General features: G+C 35.0%; 2 protein-coding genes across 2 annotated transcripts; one reads left to right on the plus strand and one right to left on the minus strand.

The window, feature by feature from the left end:
* The first annotated feature begins 2,757 nt into the window (after positions 1 to 2,757).
* LOC126605922 (beta-galactosidase 15-like) lies at positions 2,758 to 7,297 on the plus strand. Its single transcript, XM_050273375.1, has 17 exons — positions 2,758 to 3,079; positions 3,169 to 3,377; positions 3,481 to 3,547; positions 3,684 to 3,776; positions 3,863 to 4,006; positions 4,081 to 4,169; positions 4,441 to 4,546; positions 4,634 to 4,718; positions 4,807 to 4,925; positions 5,018 to 5,179; positions 5,265 to 5,461; positions 5,562 to 5,665; positions 5,766 to 5,875; positions 5,971 to 6,198; positions 6,302 to 6,516; positions 6,606 to 6,879; positions 6,997 to 7,297. Exons 1-17 carry the CDS (start codon positions 2,906 to 2,908, stop codon positions 7,102 to 7,104), a joined length of 2,484 nt encoding a protein of 827 aa, XP_050129332.1. The 5' UTR covers positions 2,758 to 2,905; the 3' UTR covers positions 7,105 to 7,297.
* A 1,191-nt stretch (positions 7,298 to 8,488) lies between these two features.
* On the minus strand, positions 8,489 to 9,587 carry LOC126606021 (ethylene-responsive transcription factor ERF017-like). The gene has a single exon (XM_050273482.1). It carries the CDS (start codon positions 9,457 to 9,459, stop codon positions 8,776 to 8,778), a length of 684 nt encoding a protein of 227 aa, XP_050129439.1. The 5' UTR covers positions 9,460 to 9,587; the 3' UTR covers positions 8,489 to 8,775.
* Between the last annotated feature and the right edge of the window lie 8,420 nt (positions 9,588 to 18,007).

Here is an 18,007-nt window from a genome sequence, read left to right on the forward strand (position 1 = left end):
CTGATAACTCAGTTGGCTAAAAGCATTTCACATTTACTCTCGAAATCTAGAGCTTGTCCCTCAATATCTATAGTAGAAGAAAGAAAAAAAGATATGGTAAAAATTATAATTCATACATGATTATGTTTACTATTTGCTATAATTATACAAAAGGTTTATGTCTTTGTAATTGTAAGGTGCCATTAGCTCTAACTCTCAAGATATTTTCCAAGGCAGCAGAGTCTTTAGATGACAGAAAACTTGAAGAGGTAACATAGACTCCATCCATGTTAATTTTCACAAACATATCCTTTCCGCTGGTTTCAACTGGTTTACCATTAGGAGCTAATTAATTACATTGGGTGTTGATTCGTATCCTTAAGAAAATGTTTAACTTTATTTTAAATTTTTATGTGATTTTTAGGCTTTAATGAGGCAATGGCATATTCGTAAATAAATGAAAGTTTAATTCTAAATAATTCTAACACGCCTAACGGAAGTTAGGGGAATGGCTGGAAAATAAAATTTTATTTTGCACGTGGGGTTTTATTGTTGGGCTTTTTTCTTTTAGTTTTTATCCTTTTTTATTAAAATTTAGGGTAAAAGACTGTTTACTACCCTCATGTTTCATGGTTTTCAACATTTAGTACATCAAGTTTTTTTCGTCTCAGAGTCATACCTAAAGTGTAAATTTTGGGACAATCTCATACATCCGTTAGTCAAACTGTTAAATTTGCCGTTAATTGTGACCTGGCGCCCATGTGGACAATGACTGGGCGCCACGTGTCAGCCACGTTTTTTTTTTTTTTTTTTTTTTTCTTTCTTCTTTTCTTCTTCTTCTTCTTCTTCGTCTTCCACCCGACTGCAACATTTTTTTTTTCCTTCCTCCTTCTCCTTCCTTCCCCTTCTTCTCCTTCTTCCTTCTCTTCCTCCGAATCTGGGGAAGTTTTTTTTTTCTTCCTCCTTCTTCCTCTTTCTTCCTTCTTCTTCTTCTTCCTCCGAATCTGCCTAGATTCGGTTTTTTTTTTTTTTTTTTTTTTTTTTTGAGGAAGATGAAGAAGAAGAAGGAAGAAGAAGAAGGAAGGAAAAAAAGAAAAGAAAAAAAGTTGCAGTCGGAGGAAGAAGAAGAAGAAGAAAGAAGAAAAAAAAAAAAAAAAAAAAAAAGGCGAATCTGGGCAGATTCGGAGGAAGAAGAAGAAGAAGAAGAAGTAGAAGGAGGAAGGAGAAGGAAGAAGGAGGAAGAAGAAGAAAAAAAAAAAAAAAAAAAAAAAATTCCCCAGATTCGGAGGAAGAAGAAGAAGAAAAAGAAGGAGAAGGAGAAGAAGGGGAAGGAAGAAGGAAGAAGGAAGAAGGAGGAAGAAGAAGAAAGAAGGAAAAAAAAAAAAACGAATCTGGGCAGATTCGGAGGAAGAAGAAGAAGAAGAAGAAGAAGAAGAAGAAGGAATAAGGAGGAAGGAGAAGGAAGCAGGAAAAAAAAAATTCCCCAGATTCGGAGGAAGAAAAAGGAGAAGGAGAAGGAGAAGGAAGAAGAAGGAAGAAGGAGAAGGAAGAAGAAGGAAGAAAAGTTTGCAGTCGGGTGGAAGAAGAAGTAGAAGAAGAAAGAAGAAAGAAGAAGAAGAAAGAGAAAACAAAAAAAAAAAAAATCCCCAGATTCGGAGGAAGAAAAAGGAGAAGGAGAAGGAGAAGGAGAAGGAAGAAGAAGGAAGAAGGAGAAGAAGGGGAAGGAAGAAGGAGGAAGGAAGAATGAGAAGGAGGAAGAAAAAAAAAAAAAAAAAAGTTTGCAGTCGGGTGGAAGAAGAAGAAGAAGAAAGAGAAAAAAAAAATCCCCAAATTCGGAGGAAGAAAAAGGAGAAGGAGAAGGAGAAGGAGAAGGAAGAAGAAGGAAGAAGGAGAAGAAGGGGAAGGAAGAAGGAGGAAGGGGGAAGGAGAAGGAGGAAGAAAAAAAAAAAAAAGTTTGCAGTCGGGTGGAAGAAGAAGAAGAAGAAGAAGAAGAAAGAAGAAAGAAGAAGAAGAAGAAGAAAGAAAGAAAAAAAAAATGTGTCACAAAAAAAAACGTGGCTGACACATGGCGCCACGTCATTGTCCACATGGGCGCCACGTCACAATTAACGGCAAATTTAACAATTTGACTAACGGATGTATGAGACTGTCCCAAAATTTACACTTTAGGTATGACTCTGAGACGAAAAAAAACTTGATGTACTAAATGTTGATAACCATGAAACATAAGGGTAGTAAACAGTTTTTTACCCTAAAATTTAAGTTCTTTACATTAAAATTTAATTTAAGTCCTTTACATTAAAATTTAAGTTTTTTTTATTAAATAAAGTTAGTAGATGGTTTTTGGTTAATAAAAAGTTTGAAGAAACTCTTTTTATTAAAACTCCCTATAACTAAATATCATTCAAATGTTTTTTTTTTTTTGCCCTAACGAAAATCTGTACTTGCGTTAAACTATTGACATTTCATTTTCTTTTTACGACAGAATAGTAAAACGATAAGACTAATTAGCTAATAAATAGCATCCAATTAAAAAGACTCCACAAAAACTCACCCAGCCTCAGCAAACTCTCTATTTGATAGTGATATTTGTCAAGATGTCAACTAATTATGAAAAAACACGAAAACGCTTGGTACAGATCCAGTTTATGGTAATTTTATCTAAAATTATATCCATCGCTGAACTTTAAAATTTAGATAACTTCAAGTCTGGATATATATTGGATATCAAAGTGTTTGATTTTTGATATTATTCTGACATTCTATCCGATGGAAACTTATTGTTATCCAAATATTCTTAAAATATCAGTAGTTTAGTTTTGATAAAACACATTTTGTCTAAGAATTTTTTTTCTTTACTCCAACGCTTATAAATAGAGGACATCTCCTCCTCATTCCCTCACACTGTTCTCTTGTTATTCTGACGATGGCTTTTTCCAACTCTTTTAGTTTTGCGTTTTGTTTCTGTTTTTCTGTGATCCTTTTAAGCTTTTATGCTAAAGCTACTGATGTTTCTCATGATGGGAGAGCCATCACAATCGATGGTAAAAGGCGACTGTTGCTTTCGGGTTCAATCCACTATCCTCGAAGCACACCACAAGTAATCTTACTCGTCGTCTTCAACTAGTACACTCTAACTTGGTGTTTTTCATGTTCTTTTTATAAACGAATTTATCATGTTGTACACAGATGTGGCCAGACTTGATTAAGAAGTCCAAGGAGGGTGGACTAGACACAATTGAGACTTATGTCTTCTGGAATGTGCATGAGCCAGTTCGTCGTCAGTATGATTTTACTGGGAATCTTGACCTTGTTAGATTTCTCAAAACAGTTCAAGATGAAGGACTTTATGCTGTTCTTCGAATTGGTCCATATGTTTGTGCCGAATGGAATTACGGGTACATTTTTTTGTCAACATATCATATAGCTTTACATAATATTTTGTACCAAACACAATTTAACTATTTGGATACAATTTAACTCTCTGGATGTAATAATCAGAGGACTTCCCGTTTGGCTGCACAACTTGCCTGGCTGTGAGATCCGAACCGCAAATGATGTCTACATGGTAATTAATCGCAGTGACTTTTAGTTTACGCAAAACTAATTTTGTTATACAAGTCGCAACACTTAAACATTCTGCAGAACGAGATGAAGAATTTTACAACTATGATGAAACATTTAAACATTCTTATCTTTTGCAGAATGAGATGAAGAATTTTACCACATTGATTGTTGATATGATGAAAAAAGAAAAGCTTTTTGCATCTCAAGGTGGCCCAATTATTATTGCTCAGGTAATATATATGCATATAATTCGATTTCATCATATTAGGTATCAAAATATAAATTTGTTGTGATAAATTGGCCGTAATTTTGTTAGATTGAAAATGAATACGGAAATGTGCAATCATACTATGGAGATGCTGGTAAAGCATATATGAACTGGTGTGCAAATTTTGCCCAATCTCTCGACATTGGAGTTCCATGGATTATGTGCCAACAAAGTGATGCTCCTCAACCAATGGTACAATATTCTTTTTTTCTTTCTTAATTTTTAGTGTTTATAATTGTTACTTATTTATATATCTTTGTTATCAGATGAACACATGCAATGGTTGGTACTGTGATTCATTTACTCCAAATAATGAGAACAGTCCCAAGATGTGGACCGAAAATTGGACTGGATGGTAAGTTCTGGAATTAATACTAATTGAATCAATTTTATGATATATTATTTTTGTTTTGTTACCTAATTTTCTAAATCTGAGGTCGCACTTGGTGTGATGGCAAGTGCCTTCGCCCATGAGAGGTAGGTCTCGGGTTCGAGACTTGGGAGCAGCCTCTCCATAAATGGGGGTAAGGCTAGCCGACATTCACCTCTCCCAGACCCTGCGTAAAGCGGGAGCCTTGTGCACTGGGTACGACCTAATTTTCTAAATCTATATAATGTTACTGTAGGTTTAAGAGTTGGGGAGGCAAAGATCCGCTTAGGACTGCTGAGGATCTTGCTTTCTCTGTTGCAAGATTTTTCCAGCTTGGAGGCACATTTCAGAACTACTACATGGTTGGCACATTAATTAATTAGATTAAATTGTATTTTGGTTCATTGTAATTTAATTCTTTCTAACATGATTTATGTTTTTTCTTTAAGTATCATGGTGGAACAAACTTTGGCCGAACAGCAGCTGCGTACGTCACTACTACTTATGATTACGATGCTCCTCTCGACGAATATGGTAAGCAAATACTCAAATTTAAGTTCTAAACATGGCCTTGTGTTTGGCTCTTTAACTTCTTAGTTCTTACTATTATCTCATTTTATAGGCAACTTGAACCAACCAAAATGGGGGCATTTGAAAGAACTCCATCAGATTTTGAAATCCATGGAGTATACTCTCACACATGGGAATGTTACAACCACAAATTTTGACAATTCTGTTTCAGTAAGATTATCCTTTTGAATTGATATAACTAATAAACCAAAGTTTTGTAGAATTTCAAATTGATAGGATCGATATGTGCATATATATTTTAGGCCACTGTGTATGCAACAAATGAGTCATCAAGCTGCTTTTTGGGCAATGCAAATAGCACCACTGATGCTACAATCACTTTTCAAGGGAATACATACACCATTCCTGCTTGGTCTGTTAGTATTCTTCCTGATTGCAAAACAGAAGGATATAACACTGCAAAGGTATGAACAATTAACTTTCACTGTGTGTGTAAACACATAGAGTCTGGTTTATTAAGTATTTCTGAACTTCTTTTACCTGGTTTAGGTCAACACACAAACAACAGTTAAGGTGAAGGTAGGGAACAAGGCTGAAGATGAACCCGAATCACTTGCTTGGTCGTGGAGGCCCGAGACCATTGATGACACCAGAGTCCTTGCAAAGGGAGAAATTACTGCAAATCAACTTTTGGATCAAAAGGTTGCTGGAGATGATGCTAGTGATTATCTTTGGTACATGACAAGGTACAGTGGATATTTTAATTTTAATTTTCCATTTGTCCTTTTCTTCTAATATATTTTGTATTTTGGTTTACTCATTTTATTTATCTTGGATTTTTGGCAGTGTTCATCTCAAGAAAGATGATCCAATTTGGAGTAAGAACATGACTCTAAGGGTCAATGGCACTGGTTTCATTCTTCATGCATATGTTAATGGAGAATATGTTGGTAAGACATACAAATATTGTTTCTTGATTAATCTTAAATATACTAATAAATTTGTTGTTTTATAGTTATTTATTTCCTTGTATATCCTTGGTGCAAATAGGTTCTCAATGGGCTCAATACAACGTCTACAACTATGTTTTTGAGAAGAGTGTCAAGTTGCATCCTGGAAAGAACATTATTTCATTGTTGAGTGCTACTGTTGGATTTCCGGTTAGTATTATTGGATTGTTAAAATTAATTACTTAATTGTCATTAATTATTTCATTTAATTTGAAACTTTGAATCATGATTTGAATGATAACCAGAATTACGGAGGTGGATTTGAAGAGATCAAAACTGGAATTTCTGGTCCAGTTGTACTGGTGGGACAAAATGGTGATGAGATTGTGATCAAGGATCTATCAGCACACAAATGGTCGTACAAGGTTGGACTTCATGGTTTGAAAAACAAGCTTTTTAGCACCGATTCTCGTTACGCTACTAAGTGGTCAACGGAAAACTTACCCATTAACCGGATGCTGACATGGTACAAGGTAATTAAACCTACTATGTACACATATATATTTAACTCATATATATCACTAATTAATAAACTGACAAAGTTAATAACAATTGTTGTTGTTTGATTTTGTTTAGGCAACTTTCAAAGCTCCTCTTGGAACTGATCCAGTTGTGGTGGACTTACAAGGTTTGGGAAAGGGTCACGCTTGGATCAATGGCCATAGTATTGGCCGGTATTGGCCGAGTTATTTGTCATATGATACTGATTGTAGTCTCGATGCTTGTGACTACCGTGGTACATATGACAACAACAAGTGTTCCTTCAATTGTGGCAATCCTACCCAAAGATGGTAAGAACTTTATAGTTTGCGCTTTCATGTTTATTTACTTGACAGTTTAATAACGATCACAGTTTTAATTGCTTTTAATTGTATTGAAGGTACCACGTTCCTCGATCATTTATGGAAGATGGAGAAAATGCAATTGTGTTGTTTGAGGAGTTTGGTGGCAATCCATCTCTTGTGAATTTCCAAACCATCCAAGTTGGAACCGTCTGTGCCCATGCATACGAGAAGCACACAGTGGAATTGGCATGCGAAGGTCGTCCCATTTCTGCAATCAAGTTCGCTAGCTTTGGTAATTCCCAAGGAACCTGTGGATCATTTGAGAAAGGCAGCTGTGATTCTGGACGTGCATTGTCGATCCTTAAAAAGGCAAGTCTTTTTTTCTGAACACTTTAATTTTCTGTGAACTTGAATTTTATGAACCCTAATTTTCTATTTATATTATATCTATGTAATTCCTATTTCTTTTCCCTAATGATTTTGTAGGAATGCGTGGGCAAGGAGAAGTGCTTGATCAATGTTTCTGAGAGCAAATTTGGCTTGACAAACTGCGGTGATGCCGTGAAGAGGCTGGCTGTGGAAGCTGTTTGCTAACAGAGTTTAGATTTTTCTTAATAATTTTGTGTTATGTGATCAGTTTAGTACTAGCTAGCTTGATGATCTAAGTAGCAAGGGTTAGATTAATTAGCTAGGGTTTCTATCAGTGTAGTGACTGTAGTCGGTGTTCGATCAAAGGCACTGCCGCTTTATTTTGCAAATATAAAATTTTTATTTCTTTTAATTTATATTCTTCATTTTCTTCTGTCTCAATTATATATATATATTTTAGTAATTTAAATCTCAAAGCATGATAAACTCTGTTGTGCGTGCCTATATATTGTTGAAGGATGACATTTTTTAACTTTCAATAATAATCAATTTAAGTTATTTAACAATTGATTTCTGGTCCTTTAACAAAACTTGTTAATTTTCTCTCTTTTTATTTGAAAGAGACGATAGAAATTGCATTGATAGAGAGAACATCATTACAAAGCAAAGCCGGGGCAAAGAAAACCCAGCTACAAGCTAATACGGAGCAAATACGGGTGAATTTGTGGTTCATTTAGTTTTTTTAGATGGGTCTTGATTCCGGTTTCAAGTCAAATCTCCAATGAAGACTATCACGGATGAGACTGAGGTCGAATATGGTTCGATACCTGCGTTACCTACCAAGCCTACATATCTAGGTTCAAACACATTCTAAATCTAGAACATTTTCAATAACAAGTACAATTATACTGCATGTTACAAGTGAATTAGTAACGTCTAACATTTTTTTAACATGTCACATATCGTATTACAATCATAGAATAATATGTGATTTCATAATACTGTTTTGTCGGATAGTTGAATTTGGATAGAAGCATGCACGTACGGTGCAATTGGTGGGTTGCCCCTTCACTATCACTACTGCTGGATCCTTTGGATTTGGATTGAGATATTACAGAAGATGCATGACTTGATTAAAACGTGGGTGCATTTCCTGTTTCGAAATTTTATTCTGGAAATTAGAGTGTGGTATACATTGGGATAATGCCCTTTTTCAATGGTGGCTCATTCTTCTTCTAACATTAAACAATAGGATTGTAAGTAGTGAACTGACTTGAAGAACAACGTATTTTTCTTTTTATATATTGTGTTATGAGTTTGAATTCTCTTTCTTTTTTATTTAGTTTAATGTAGTAACACCGCTTTTAATAAAATAAAATTTGAATAGCATATGTAAGCTGAACTAGTTGGCTAACAACGGTCATTTTTTTAAACACAAGTTTCTTTATCGAGAGCTTAAAAAATAGAATTGCAAGTAGTGGCCTGACTTGAAGAAGAAGGTATTATTTCCTTTTATATATTATGTTATGAGTTTAAATTCTCTTTCCTTTTTATTTAGTTTAATGTAGCAACACTGCTATTAATAAAAATAAAAATTGAAGAGCATAAGTAAGCTGAACTAATAGGCTAACAACGCGGTCACTTTGTTACACACGAGTTTCAATGAAGAAATACAATAGTCACAAAACTCTATAACATGAACAACGAATTCAATCAAGGGGATGGCCGCACAAAAATCGGTTCACCCATAATCCGGGTTTTTAATAAAGCTCCAGAAACAAAAACTGTCCGGGGCTCCGACCCGTTGAAAAATTTGAATCGTTTTCTTTTTTTAATTGACTTTAATTTGTTTCCCTTAAAGAAAAAAAATAACGTTAATTTGTACTCTGTACGTCTCTAGAAATTCCAGAGGAAAGACTGCTGGGCCGGACTGAAAAACTGACCGTCCAAGTTCTCTTCCACGTAGTAATCAACGACCGGCGTTGGCACCGCCGCAGCTGGACTGAAAAACTGATAGTTCATTTCATCAAAACCCGCAAACAACCCGTACTCCGTAGCGTAATTACCCGACCCGAATGTGCTAAAAGGGTCCGAAAACGAATCGTTTGGACTCACTAGAAATTCGCTGTCCACGAAGACGGTCCCACTCCCCTCCGACACGGACGGAGACTGGGACTCCGCCTGCAACTCCGACATCGACTGAGATTCCGCCTGCAACTCCGACATCGACTGAGACTCCGCCTGAAACTCCGACATCGACTGGTGGCTCCTCGGAAGCTCCGAATTCGCGAACCTCGCCGCCTCGGTCTGGATCTGGGCCGCGCTCAGGGACCTTCCCCCCGAAATCTCAGGCGGGTTGTCGGGGAAATTAAACTTGGCAGTGCGGCCGCGCAAGCAAAAGAGGGCCGCGTCGAAGGCACGCGCTGCCTTTTCGGGCGCGTCGTAGGATCCCAACCAGATTCGCTCCCGGCTGTTGGGGAGGCGGATTTCCGACACCCATTTGCCCCACTTGCGCTTGCGGACGCCCTTGTACTTGATGTCGTTTCGCTCGGAGGGCTTCCCAATCGTCTGCTTCACCATGGACGACGACGACGTATTAAAGATTTAGGAGAAGTGGATGGACTTGTAGTGGGAAGTGCTTTTGCGATAAGTAATTGTTTGTTCTTGAGGGTGGATTTTGTTGTCGTTGGGGTTTAGGGAATTTGCGGCTGGTGAGTATATATATGTGGGGGAGTTGGGGGCGTGGGAAGAGAGTTGACTGTTTTAGCGCGTCCGGATCGGTTTGAAGGACAACTGGCGGCTTCAGAGAGTGGTGGTACGAATTTTTACGCGGGGTTGAGAGATGGGTTTGGAAGCACGTGTGTTATTTGTTCCTCGTGCGCTCCATTTATTTCCCTCCCTGTTTTTTCTTCCTTCTGGAAAAGAAAGGTTGGATACCAAATTAGGCAAAGGGCCTTATTTGGGAAAATTTTGGACTCGCTAAATTCCCATTTATTATTAAGAAATTTTAACGAAAAACTCTCGGTATTATTCATTTTAACGAAAAATTACATTTTTACACTAAAAAATCAATCATAGTACTATTTATTTTACCCTTTATTTTGTTCTTATCATTAAAACTCAAAACTTTCAAACTATTTTCATTAGTTTTCCTTTTATTATTATCGGTGAATATCAATTATTGTCGTTGTATCTTCTTATTCACACTCGTTTATTTGACTATTGATTTCCAGAGAATACTTACACTTTTCAAATCTTTTATGCGTAAGTAAAAACATGGAAAGGTAAAAGAATGAAATATTTCTCTTACTCATATTTTAGTAAACGCACATAACTCAAGAATCAAAATAATTCAAATTCCTATTCTTTGTATGTAAGCACTCTTTAGTGCCTAGAATTGAATTTGATTGTTGTCGAAGGACTGATTATATTGAATTTCAATAGTTTTAATAACATGCAATCTTTGATGTAACATAGGTCCCGAGTTAAAAGTATCGTGAGCTGAGCACCAAGGTCTTGAGTTTGTGCCCCAAGTCTTGAGTTGGAGCTTAGTAATTGAGATTCGTTATCATATGTTTTCTAAGGATTAATAATTCGATGAAATTTAATGGTACGATTTATTAGTATTCATCTTTACTTGTAAGTAAGTGTTGTTAGATTCGACTCTCGTTAATGACGTGTTATCTAGGTAACCCACAAGATTGCAAAACGATTGAATTATAGTTCATTTTATTTACCAAACATAGATTACATTGAATTAATCTCGTCACACGTATGATTTATACTATACTTATTTTACCCGTCAAGATGTAGGTTTGAGCTGTAAATTCAGAGTTTAAAGTTTAGAGTTCAAAAGTGGTACTGGTTCCACAATCCTAAACTCCTTGTTTACATTTCAAATATGAGTTTTTTTTTTAGTTTTTTCTTATCATTTCTATGTTCGAGATCCCAAGTCTGAAGGGTTTCCCAAATAATGAGTCAAATTGTTGAATATCTACAATTTGAGAATTGAACTCCGAGGATGAATTCATTTGCATGGATGAAATGGACGTGCCTAACCAATTAATTTCATACTACATTCCTTCAAACCAAACTTTATGTTTTGGTCCATGGACAATTTCATAACAAATTCAAAAAAGACATCCGTACAAAGATTTTGCAGATGCACGAGCATATACAGACGTCTCATAAAATAGTAGAATATATCAACAGAACGTCACTTATGCATATAACGCATGGATAACGATTCTCATCTACACTCAAACACATACATTATCTAAGCACCTTTTGTCAAAATTAACCATAAGCTTTCATATAACAGTGAGAGAGAACGAAAAATACTATAAATTTGGTTAGGAAAAGGATTCGAAGATTCTGATGTGATTATTATATGAGAGGGAAGGCAATATACTATTAATTAAAAGGGTAAGTTCCTATAGTTTATAAAGAATAAAGAACAAAGGAACTAGGTTTTCAGTAGTGCATATATATATATATATATATATCAACATGCCTCTATTATTAAAATAAGAAGAAGCACGCACATGTTTCTCACTTTGATATGGTGACTCAAGATTTAAACAAGCAATGAAGTCCAAAACCGTCATCTAAATATGCACATACGTACACACTATTAGTATGAAGGAGTCCTTTGATATGGGTCCAATTGGATTAAAAATTGGACCTATTTCAAAAATCAAAAGTCACTAAAAATTGTACTTATTTTAAAAAATGGGCTATAAAATTGGATCTCTTTCAAAATTTCCCTTATATGAATTAGTCCACTCAATTCGAGCCTAATAAAAAATTAGTCAATGCACTCACTAGCAAATTACTAGGAATTATTCAAACTCAATCGTCAACCCATTACAATCATTCAGATGTAACACAAATCTTTAAAGAACTAACGATTATTTATAAAAGTGCAGTCAGGCTTATTGATTATATAGTCTATTTGAGATGTTTTTGGAATGCAAAAAAAAAAAAAAAAACTTTTCCTATTATCAAATACAATTATTGCTATATTTTATCTGATTAAAAAAAAATCACATGCCAAATACTTTTTTAGAAAGCATTTCAAGCTTTTTTTCTAAAAAAAAATCGACGTGTTTATAATAAAACACACGTATAATAAAAGTACTTATAAGCTGAAGTGTTTCATACAAAATAACAATTTCACATTAGAAAAGTCAAAGTATCAAGTTCAATGTATAATATTGCCAATATCAACTGCTTATCAACAACATATTTGCATTAAATAGAAGTAGAATTATCCACTATGTAAACACGCTTCATTGTTTTGTTTATAATATATAATTGAGTGCCCAAATGCGTCATCACAAAACTAAGCATATGGAACATGATATTAAAATCAAGATTAAACAAAGATTCTTTGGACCAAATATATACTTTTAACAACTAGAATTAGTTACAACTTCAACTACGCGTCACCGCAGGACAAACCTGAACTTATAAATAACCCGCATCCGTGCTGACGCAAGCACCGCCTACGCCATGCGATATGAGGTCTTCGGAATTGCGTCATCCAGGTCCAAAACCTCAGCTGATCCGAAGATTCCCAGGTCCAAAACCTCAGCTGATCCGCAGATTCCGAACCCCATCCATGATGCATGTCGCTTCACTGTGCTTTGTCTCCTTCTAATCTCTCCACTTACGGGTCTTAATTTGTTCATATTTTTCTCTTCCATCATCAAGGTAAACGTTGAATTTTTTTTTTTGTTCAAACGTAAACGTTGATTTAATTGGCTTTCTTTTTTCTTTTTACAACAAGGGTAGTCCAATTAGCCAGCTTTAGAAGAACTTAATTTCATTACACAATAATATCTCAATTCAATCACGCGCATTGTTATTCAAGAAAATTAAAACATTGCAGTATGTAGTTGACTTTGAACCCTATATCTTCCCCAACACAGTTAGTTTCTCTTATAGGGTTCATAACTATTTGTTTTTTAGTTTTTCATTTTTTCTGCTTGAGATATGATGAAAGTATATATGAGAGAAATGAGAGATGAAAATGGATGAGAAAGAGGGAAAGAAATAAATGAAAACAAAATCTTAAAGTAAAAGCAACTCAAAATATATTTTTGTTTTGGTTTTTAATGTTCGCTATGTGTCCTTTTTTTATACATTTTTTTTACATGTCTATAACCATTCGTTATTCATCCATTATTTTTCTTTTGTATTCTCCTCTATTATTAAAAAACAATTAAAATGATTATGAAATGATTCGTTTAGTTGGTCCTTACTTCGCACATTTTCTTGCCGGTCCGGTCATATAAATGGCTGATTTTGAAGTCTGGAAACTAAATTGAAAGTCAACTAGCTACTTAGGAATCCGGATCCTCTTTGTGAGGATTCCGAAGATACGTGAATTGTGTCCGTTTATCGTACATCGTATGGTCAGAAATCATTTTAAATATTTTTATTTAAAATTAAACACAAACAGTACCTGACAAAAACTGACCACACGATTTACGATGAACAGACACAATTCATAGATCTCCAAAATCCTCACCAAAAAAATCCAGAGAATCCTGTTGGGCTAATTAGCACCCGATTCATGAATTCATGATCATCTAACTCCTTAAGCCGCTCACCTGGAATTAATCTATACCCTGGGGTGTGACTAGGATGCAACTACCTGCAGGTCATGTGTCAAAAGATTTTAGAGAAATGAGCAACAGTTCATAATTAATTACACTTATTTTATTACTCCAATTTGTCTCTAATTATTTGCACAACAAGATAGGTGGAAGAGTTTATCACAAGCAGCCTTGTTTTGACTACAAGAGCAAACATACATTATAATTCATGTTTAAATTTTTAATCATTTGATGTGGGATTCTTATATTTTTTTTCATGGTCCTTGTGATAATAGATTACTTTCGAATTGAACCCTGTAGGGAAAAAGTACTAAATCAACCATCAACAATCACATTATTTTGTTTATTAAATTTAGTTCAAAAAATTAGTCTTCCCTAACATCACCCAAATTTTGACAAAAAAAATACATTACCCAAATGAAAAACCCATAATTCTCCCTCCACCCTATTTTTCCTCGTCCTCCCACCCGAAATCCAAAGCTGTGTCTTCCCCATCTCCTCCACCCAAATTCAAAACTTCCTTTCGCATCTCCCCTTCAACAATTAATATCATTTGTTCCTACACAATCAAAATTAATTAATAGAACAATTCACTATTGTGCAGCCATTTTATCCCATATTTTTAATATTGGAAAATATTAACATTTAGATTTATTTTACTATTTGAATTTTGACCCAACTTGTTAGAGTTAAGTTTATGTTTTCTTGCTTATTAGGGATTATATAGGGTTAATTTATTATAAATAGTGCTTTGTTATGCAGTAGAGAATAAGTTAGTCAAGATGTAGCCATGAATTTGTAAATTGTAATCATTCCAACAATTTTGTTTATTCGTTTCTGTTAATAAAATAAGGTTCATATTTCGTTTGTTCATCAGTTTATTTTCAACTTGGTATCCAAGCAAGTTTCATCATTCAGGGTTTAATTTGCTTCTGTTTGTATCAATCTGTCTATTTGTCATTGTTAGGTTTTGTCTTAAATCGAAAAAACAAAATTGTGGTATCTAAGTCGCACCGCGGGAGCCACATTGCACCGGAGCCGAGTCGACACCTAAAGTCTGCACCTTGACGCACCGCACCGATTCTTGCCCAAAAGCCTAGCACCCATTCTCCACAACCCCTATCCTTGAATTAAACTAGCATGCACTCGTATTTGCATAAACTGCACCCACCATCGTTTATGCATCAAATCACCAGCATGCTATTGCCTGGAACCACTTGTAGACATCGAAATTTCGGTGAAATAAATGTTGACCAATAGTTACAATTTCAACGCTTACGTGTCACATAAATTTTACACGTAGCGTGTGACTAAATGAAAAATCAAAATAAATCGAAAAAGTCATCAAACAGGACACATGGCAACACATGTCAGAAACGATTTATTTCATCTGAATATTATATTCAAAATTAGACCTTGGAAAATTCTATAAATAGAAGCCATTTCATTCATTTTAGGGGGAATTGAGATATACATTTCTCTACTCCTAAATTGGAAGAGAATTCCCTAAATCCTTGAAGCTTTGAAGTTCTAAAGCTTTCAAGCATCCGACCTCCTAAATTCCCAAGAAATCCCAAAGGATTAAGAAATCCCTCTTCGTTCTTCGTCAAATCCTTCTTCAAGATCAAGCCCTGACGACCCTTGAAGAACTTTCACCAATTCAAGATCAAGCCCCGACGACCCTTGAAGAAAGTGTTCATTGTTCATCATCTATTCATCCTAAGATCAAGCCCCAACGGCCATTTGGATCAACAACATCAACAAATCCACGCATCCAACTGTTCTCCAAGATCAAGCCCAAAAGCCCCTTGAAGATCCGTTCATAACCGTTCTTCAAGATCAAGCCCAAAAACCCTTGAAGACCCGTTCATCCATCAACCTTCAAGATCAAGCCCCAACAGCTCTTGAAGAAACTTCCAAACATTCATCCAAGATCAAGCCTCGACGCCCCTTGGATCAATTGCATATCCACAAATCAACATCTTACGGAGATCGAATCAAATGATCAAATTTGAGAGAGATTGTAACCCCAAAATTATTAATACAAAATATTATTTTGTACACGTGTTATTGTCTCGTTTGTTTCAGGAATTTCCGTGTTTACACCACTACTTGCAAGTCCGACTATACTCACCGTTCCACTGACTACAGTTGACTTGGTGATAAGTTTGAATTGTATGTTGTTTGTTACTATGGTTAGGAAATAGGTGTGAAATCCTATCTTCATATTTCACTATTTATATTTCGTATTTCGTAGTTACGATGCGTATATTTTTAGCATAATTTTTTAATTTGTAAAAGGACAAAAATGCCCATGTTGGGCTACGTAGAGTTCTACATGAACGTTGTAGATCCTTTCATGTTTTTCCACGAAAATGTGGCACATTTGGATGTACGGAAGCATGAGCACGAGCATAATGCAATTGGGAGCTGGAACGAAGATTCTACAAAGCTTGGATTCAAGGTTATTTTGGTCATTTTACCATTAATTTGGTCACATGTTGATCACCATTTTCTGACTCGGTGTGTGTGCCACGTGGGGCCCACCCCCATCTTTCTGACCATTTCTTTCTCAGTTTCTCTCCATCTTTCTCAACTCTCTCACTTTCTCTTCCTTCACCTTGAAAACCCAACAACCACCCATCATCGTTTAGGCGAGTTCGAACACAAAAACACAATCAAAACCTTTCTCTCGTCCTTACAAATGTGAACCCACCATTCGATTAGTGAAAATTTGTGCCCAAACGTGAGTTTTACATTATTGTTTTGAGCTGCGACTTTTTCGACGATTTTCTTGTCGATTCCAGCCAAGGTTAGAACTCTAACTGCCATAAGTCGATTACTCATGTTGAGTAGATATATTTTCATGTCAAGATCATTGAATTTGGTGGAGAATGAAGAAGTTATAGGCTTTGAAAATTACATAGTTTTCTCGTGATTATCCCCATATTCCGGACGCTATGAAGGTAGCAGGCGGTGACACCAGCGACCAGAGACACTTAGGAGACCGGGGAATATTCCGCTAAGTTTAATAGAATATACCGTTCCGGGGACAATTAAAAAATAAACGATTAACCATACACTTAAAGTCAGGGCCGGCCCTAAGGGTAGCCCAAGTAGGTGCCCGCGTAGGGCCCCCACTTTGGAAGGGCTCCCAAAAAAATTTTATATCCTTTAATTAACATATAAATACAAAAAAATAGTAAGAAATATCATAATTCATTTGTTAGTGCAGTGGAAATGTTGCTTCATTTTTCTTTAGGGTGTTGAGTTCGAAACACAAAGCTGTCTTTTTAGTCACTATATTTTTCTTGTTTTTTAAATCTACTGCCAATCCATTTGTCTAAATGCATATAAAGTTATAAAACGTCTCTTTGCAATCTTTTTTCTTTCAACTTCTCATTCTCTCAATTTCTATCGAATGTTTAAACCAACTTCCCATTCTCTCAATTTCTATTGAATGTTTAAACCAACTATCATATGGTCTTAAAGATTGTACTTTAAGGTAATCAAAACTTTGAATTTTATATTTTTCTTTTCAATAACTTTTTATTCAATGGATTATTTTAATATTTAATTCATTAGTGTGATGTTGATTTTAGAAGAAAAAAAAAACATAAGAGAAACAATTGGCATTGAATTTATTATACTCGTCAATCAAGTGTTATTGTTATTTACTCTCTTGATCATTAAGTTTTGTTGTTCTTCACTCTCAATCTTAAACTCTTGACTGCAAAGATTTAGTACATTTGTGTTTTAAAAAAAGTGAATCGTGTAATGTTTGTATATTTATCTTCTTTTGATATTAATTGTTAATGATATTTGATGTGAAAATAGGACTTTTTACGTATTTAGCAAATTTTTTTTATACAAATCAATATACAAAAAACCGAAGATTAGAGAATTTTAGAACCTCACTTCGAAGGCTCACCTAAAGCTTCTAAATTCTCAGGGCCGACCCTGCTTAGAGTTTAGGAAGATGAGCAAAAATGCTCCTCGTTCTGAAGTGATTATTCTATCTGGAAAGGGAAGGCAATATAATATACTATTAATTAAAAGAAAAAGTTGAGAAAATTTTAGTAAGAATTAAGAACAAAGGAACTGGGTTTTCAATAGTGCAAATATATATTATTAAAATAAGAAGAAGCACGCACGTAATTCTCACTTTGATATTGAGACTCAAGTTTATAAAACAAATAATGAAAAAATGATGGTAGAACTGAAGAATGAAGTCTAAAACCGTCATCTAAATATTTACATACACACTATTAATAAAATAACATAAAATAAAATTAGTCCACTCACCAACAGCGTACTAGAAATTATTCAAACTCGATCGCTAACACATTCCAATAATTCAGATTAGAAACTATAGATTGAGTATACACACACATGATACATATGTAGATACAACTCTTAAAACAATAATTATTTTTAAAATGCAGTCAAGCTTATCGACTGAAGATACGGTCTATTTGAGATTTTTATGGAATGAAGAAAAACCC

Source organism: Malus sylvestris, chromosome 15, assembly GCF_916048215.2.
Source record: "Malus sylvestris chromosome 15, drMalSylv7.2, whole genome shotgun sequence".
NCBI lineage: Eukaryota > Viridiplantae > Streptophyta > Magnoliopsida > Rosales > Rosaceae > Malus > Malus sylvestris.

Coding starts and splice junctions, on each gene's coding strand:
- LOC126605922 (XM_050273375.1), top strand. CDS start 2,906: ATGGCTTTTTCCAACTCTTTTAGTTTTGCGTTTTGTTTCTGTTTTTCT. Junction 4,170..4,440: donor ACCGAAAATTGGACTGGATG/GTAAGTTCTGGA, acceptor ATGTTACTGTAG/GTTTAAGAGTTGGGGAGGCA. Junction 5,180..5,264: donor AAGGATATAACACTGCAAAG/GTATGAACAATT, acceptor TACCTGGTTTAG/GTCAACACACAAACAACAGT.
- LOC126606021 (XM_050273482.1), bottom strand. CDS start 9,459: ATGGTGAAGCAGACGATTGGGAAGCCCTCCGAGCGAAACGACATCAAG.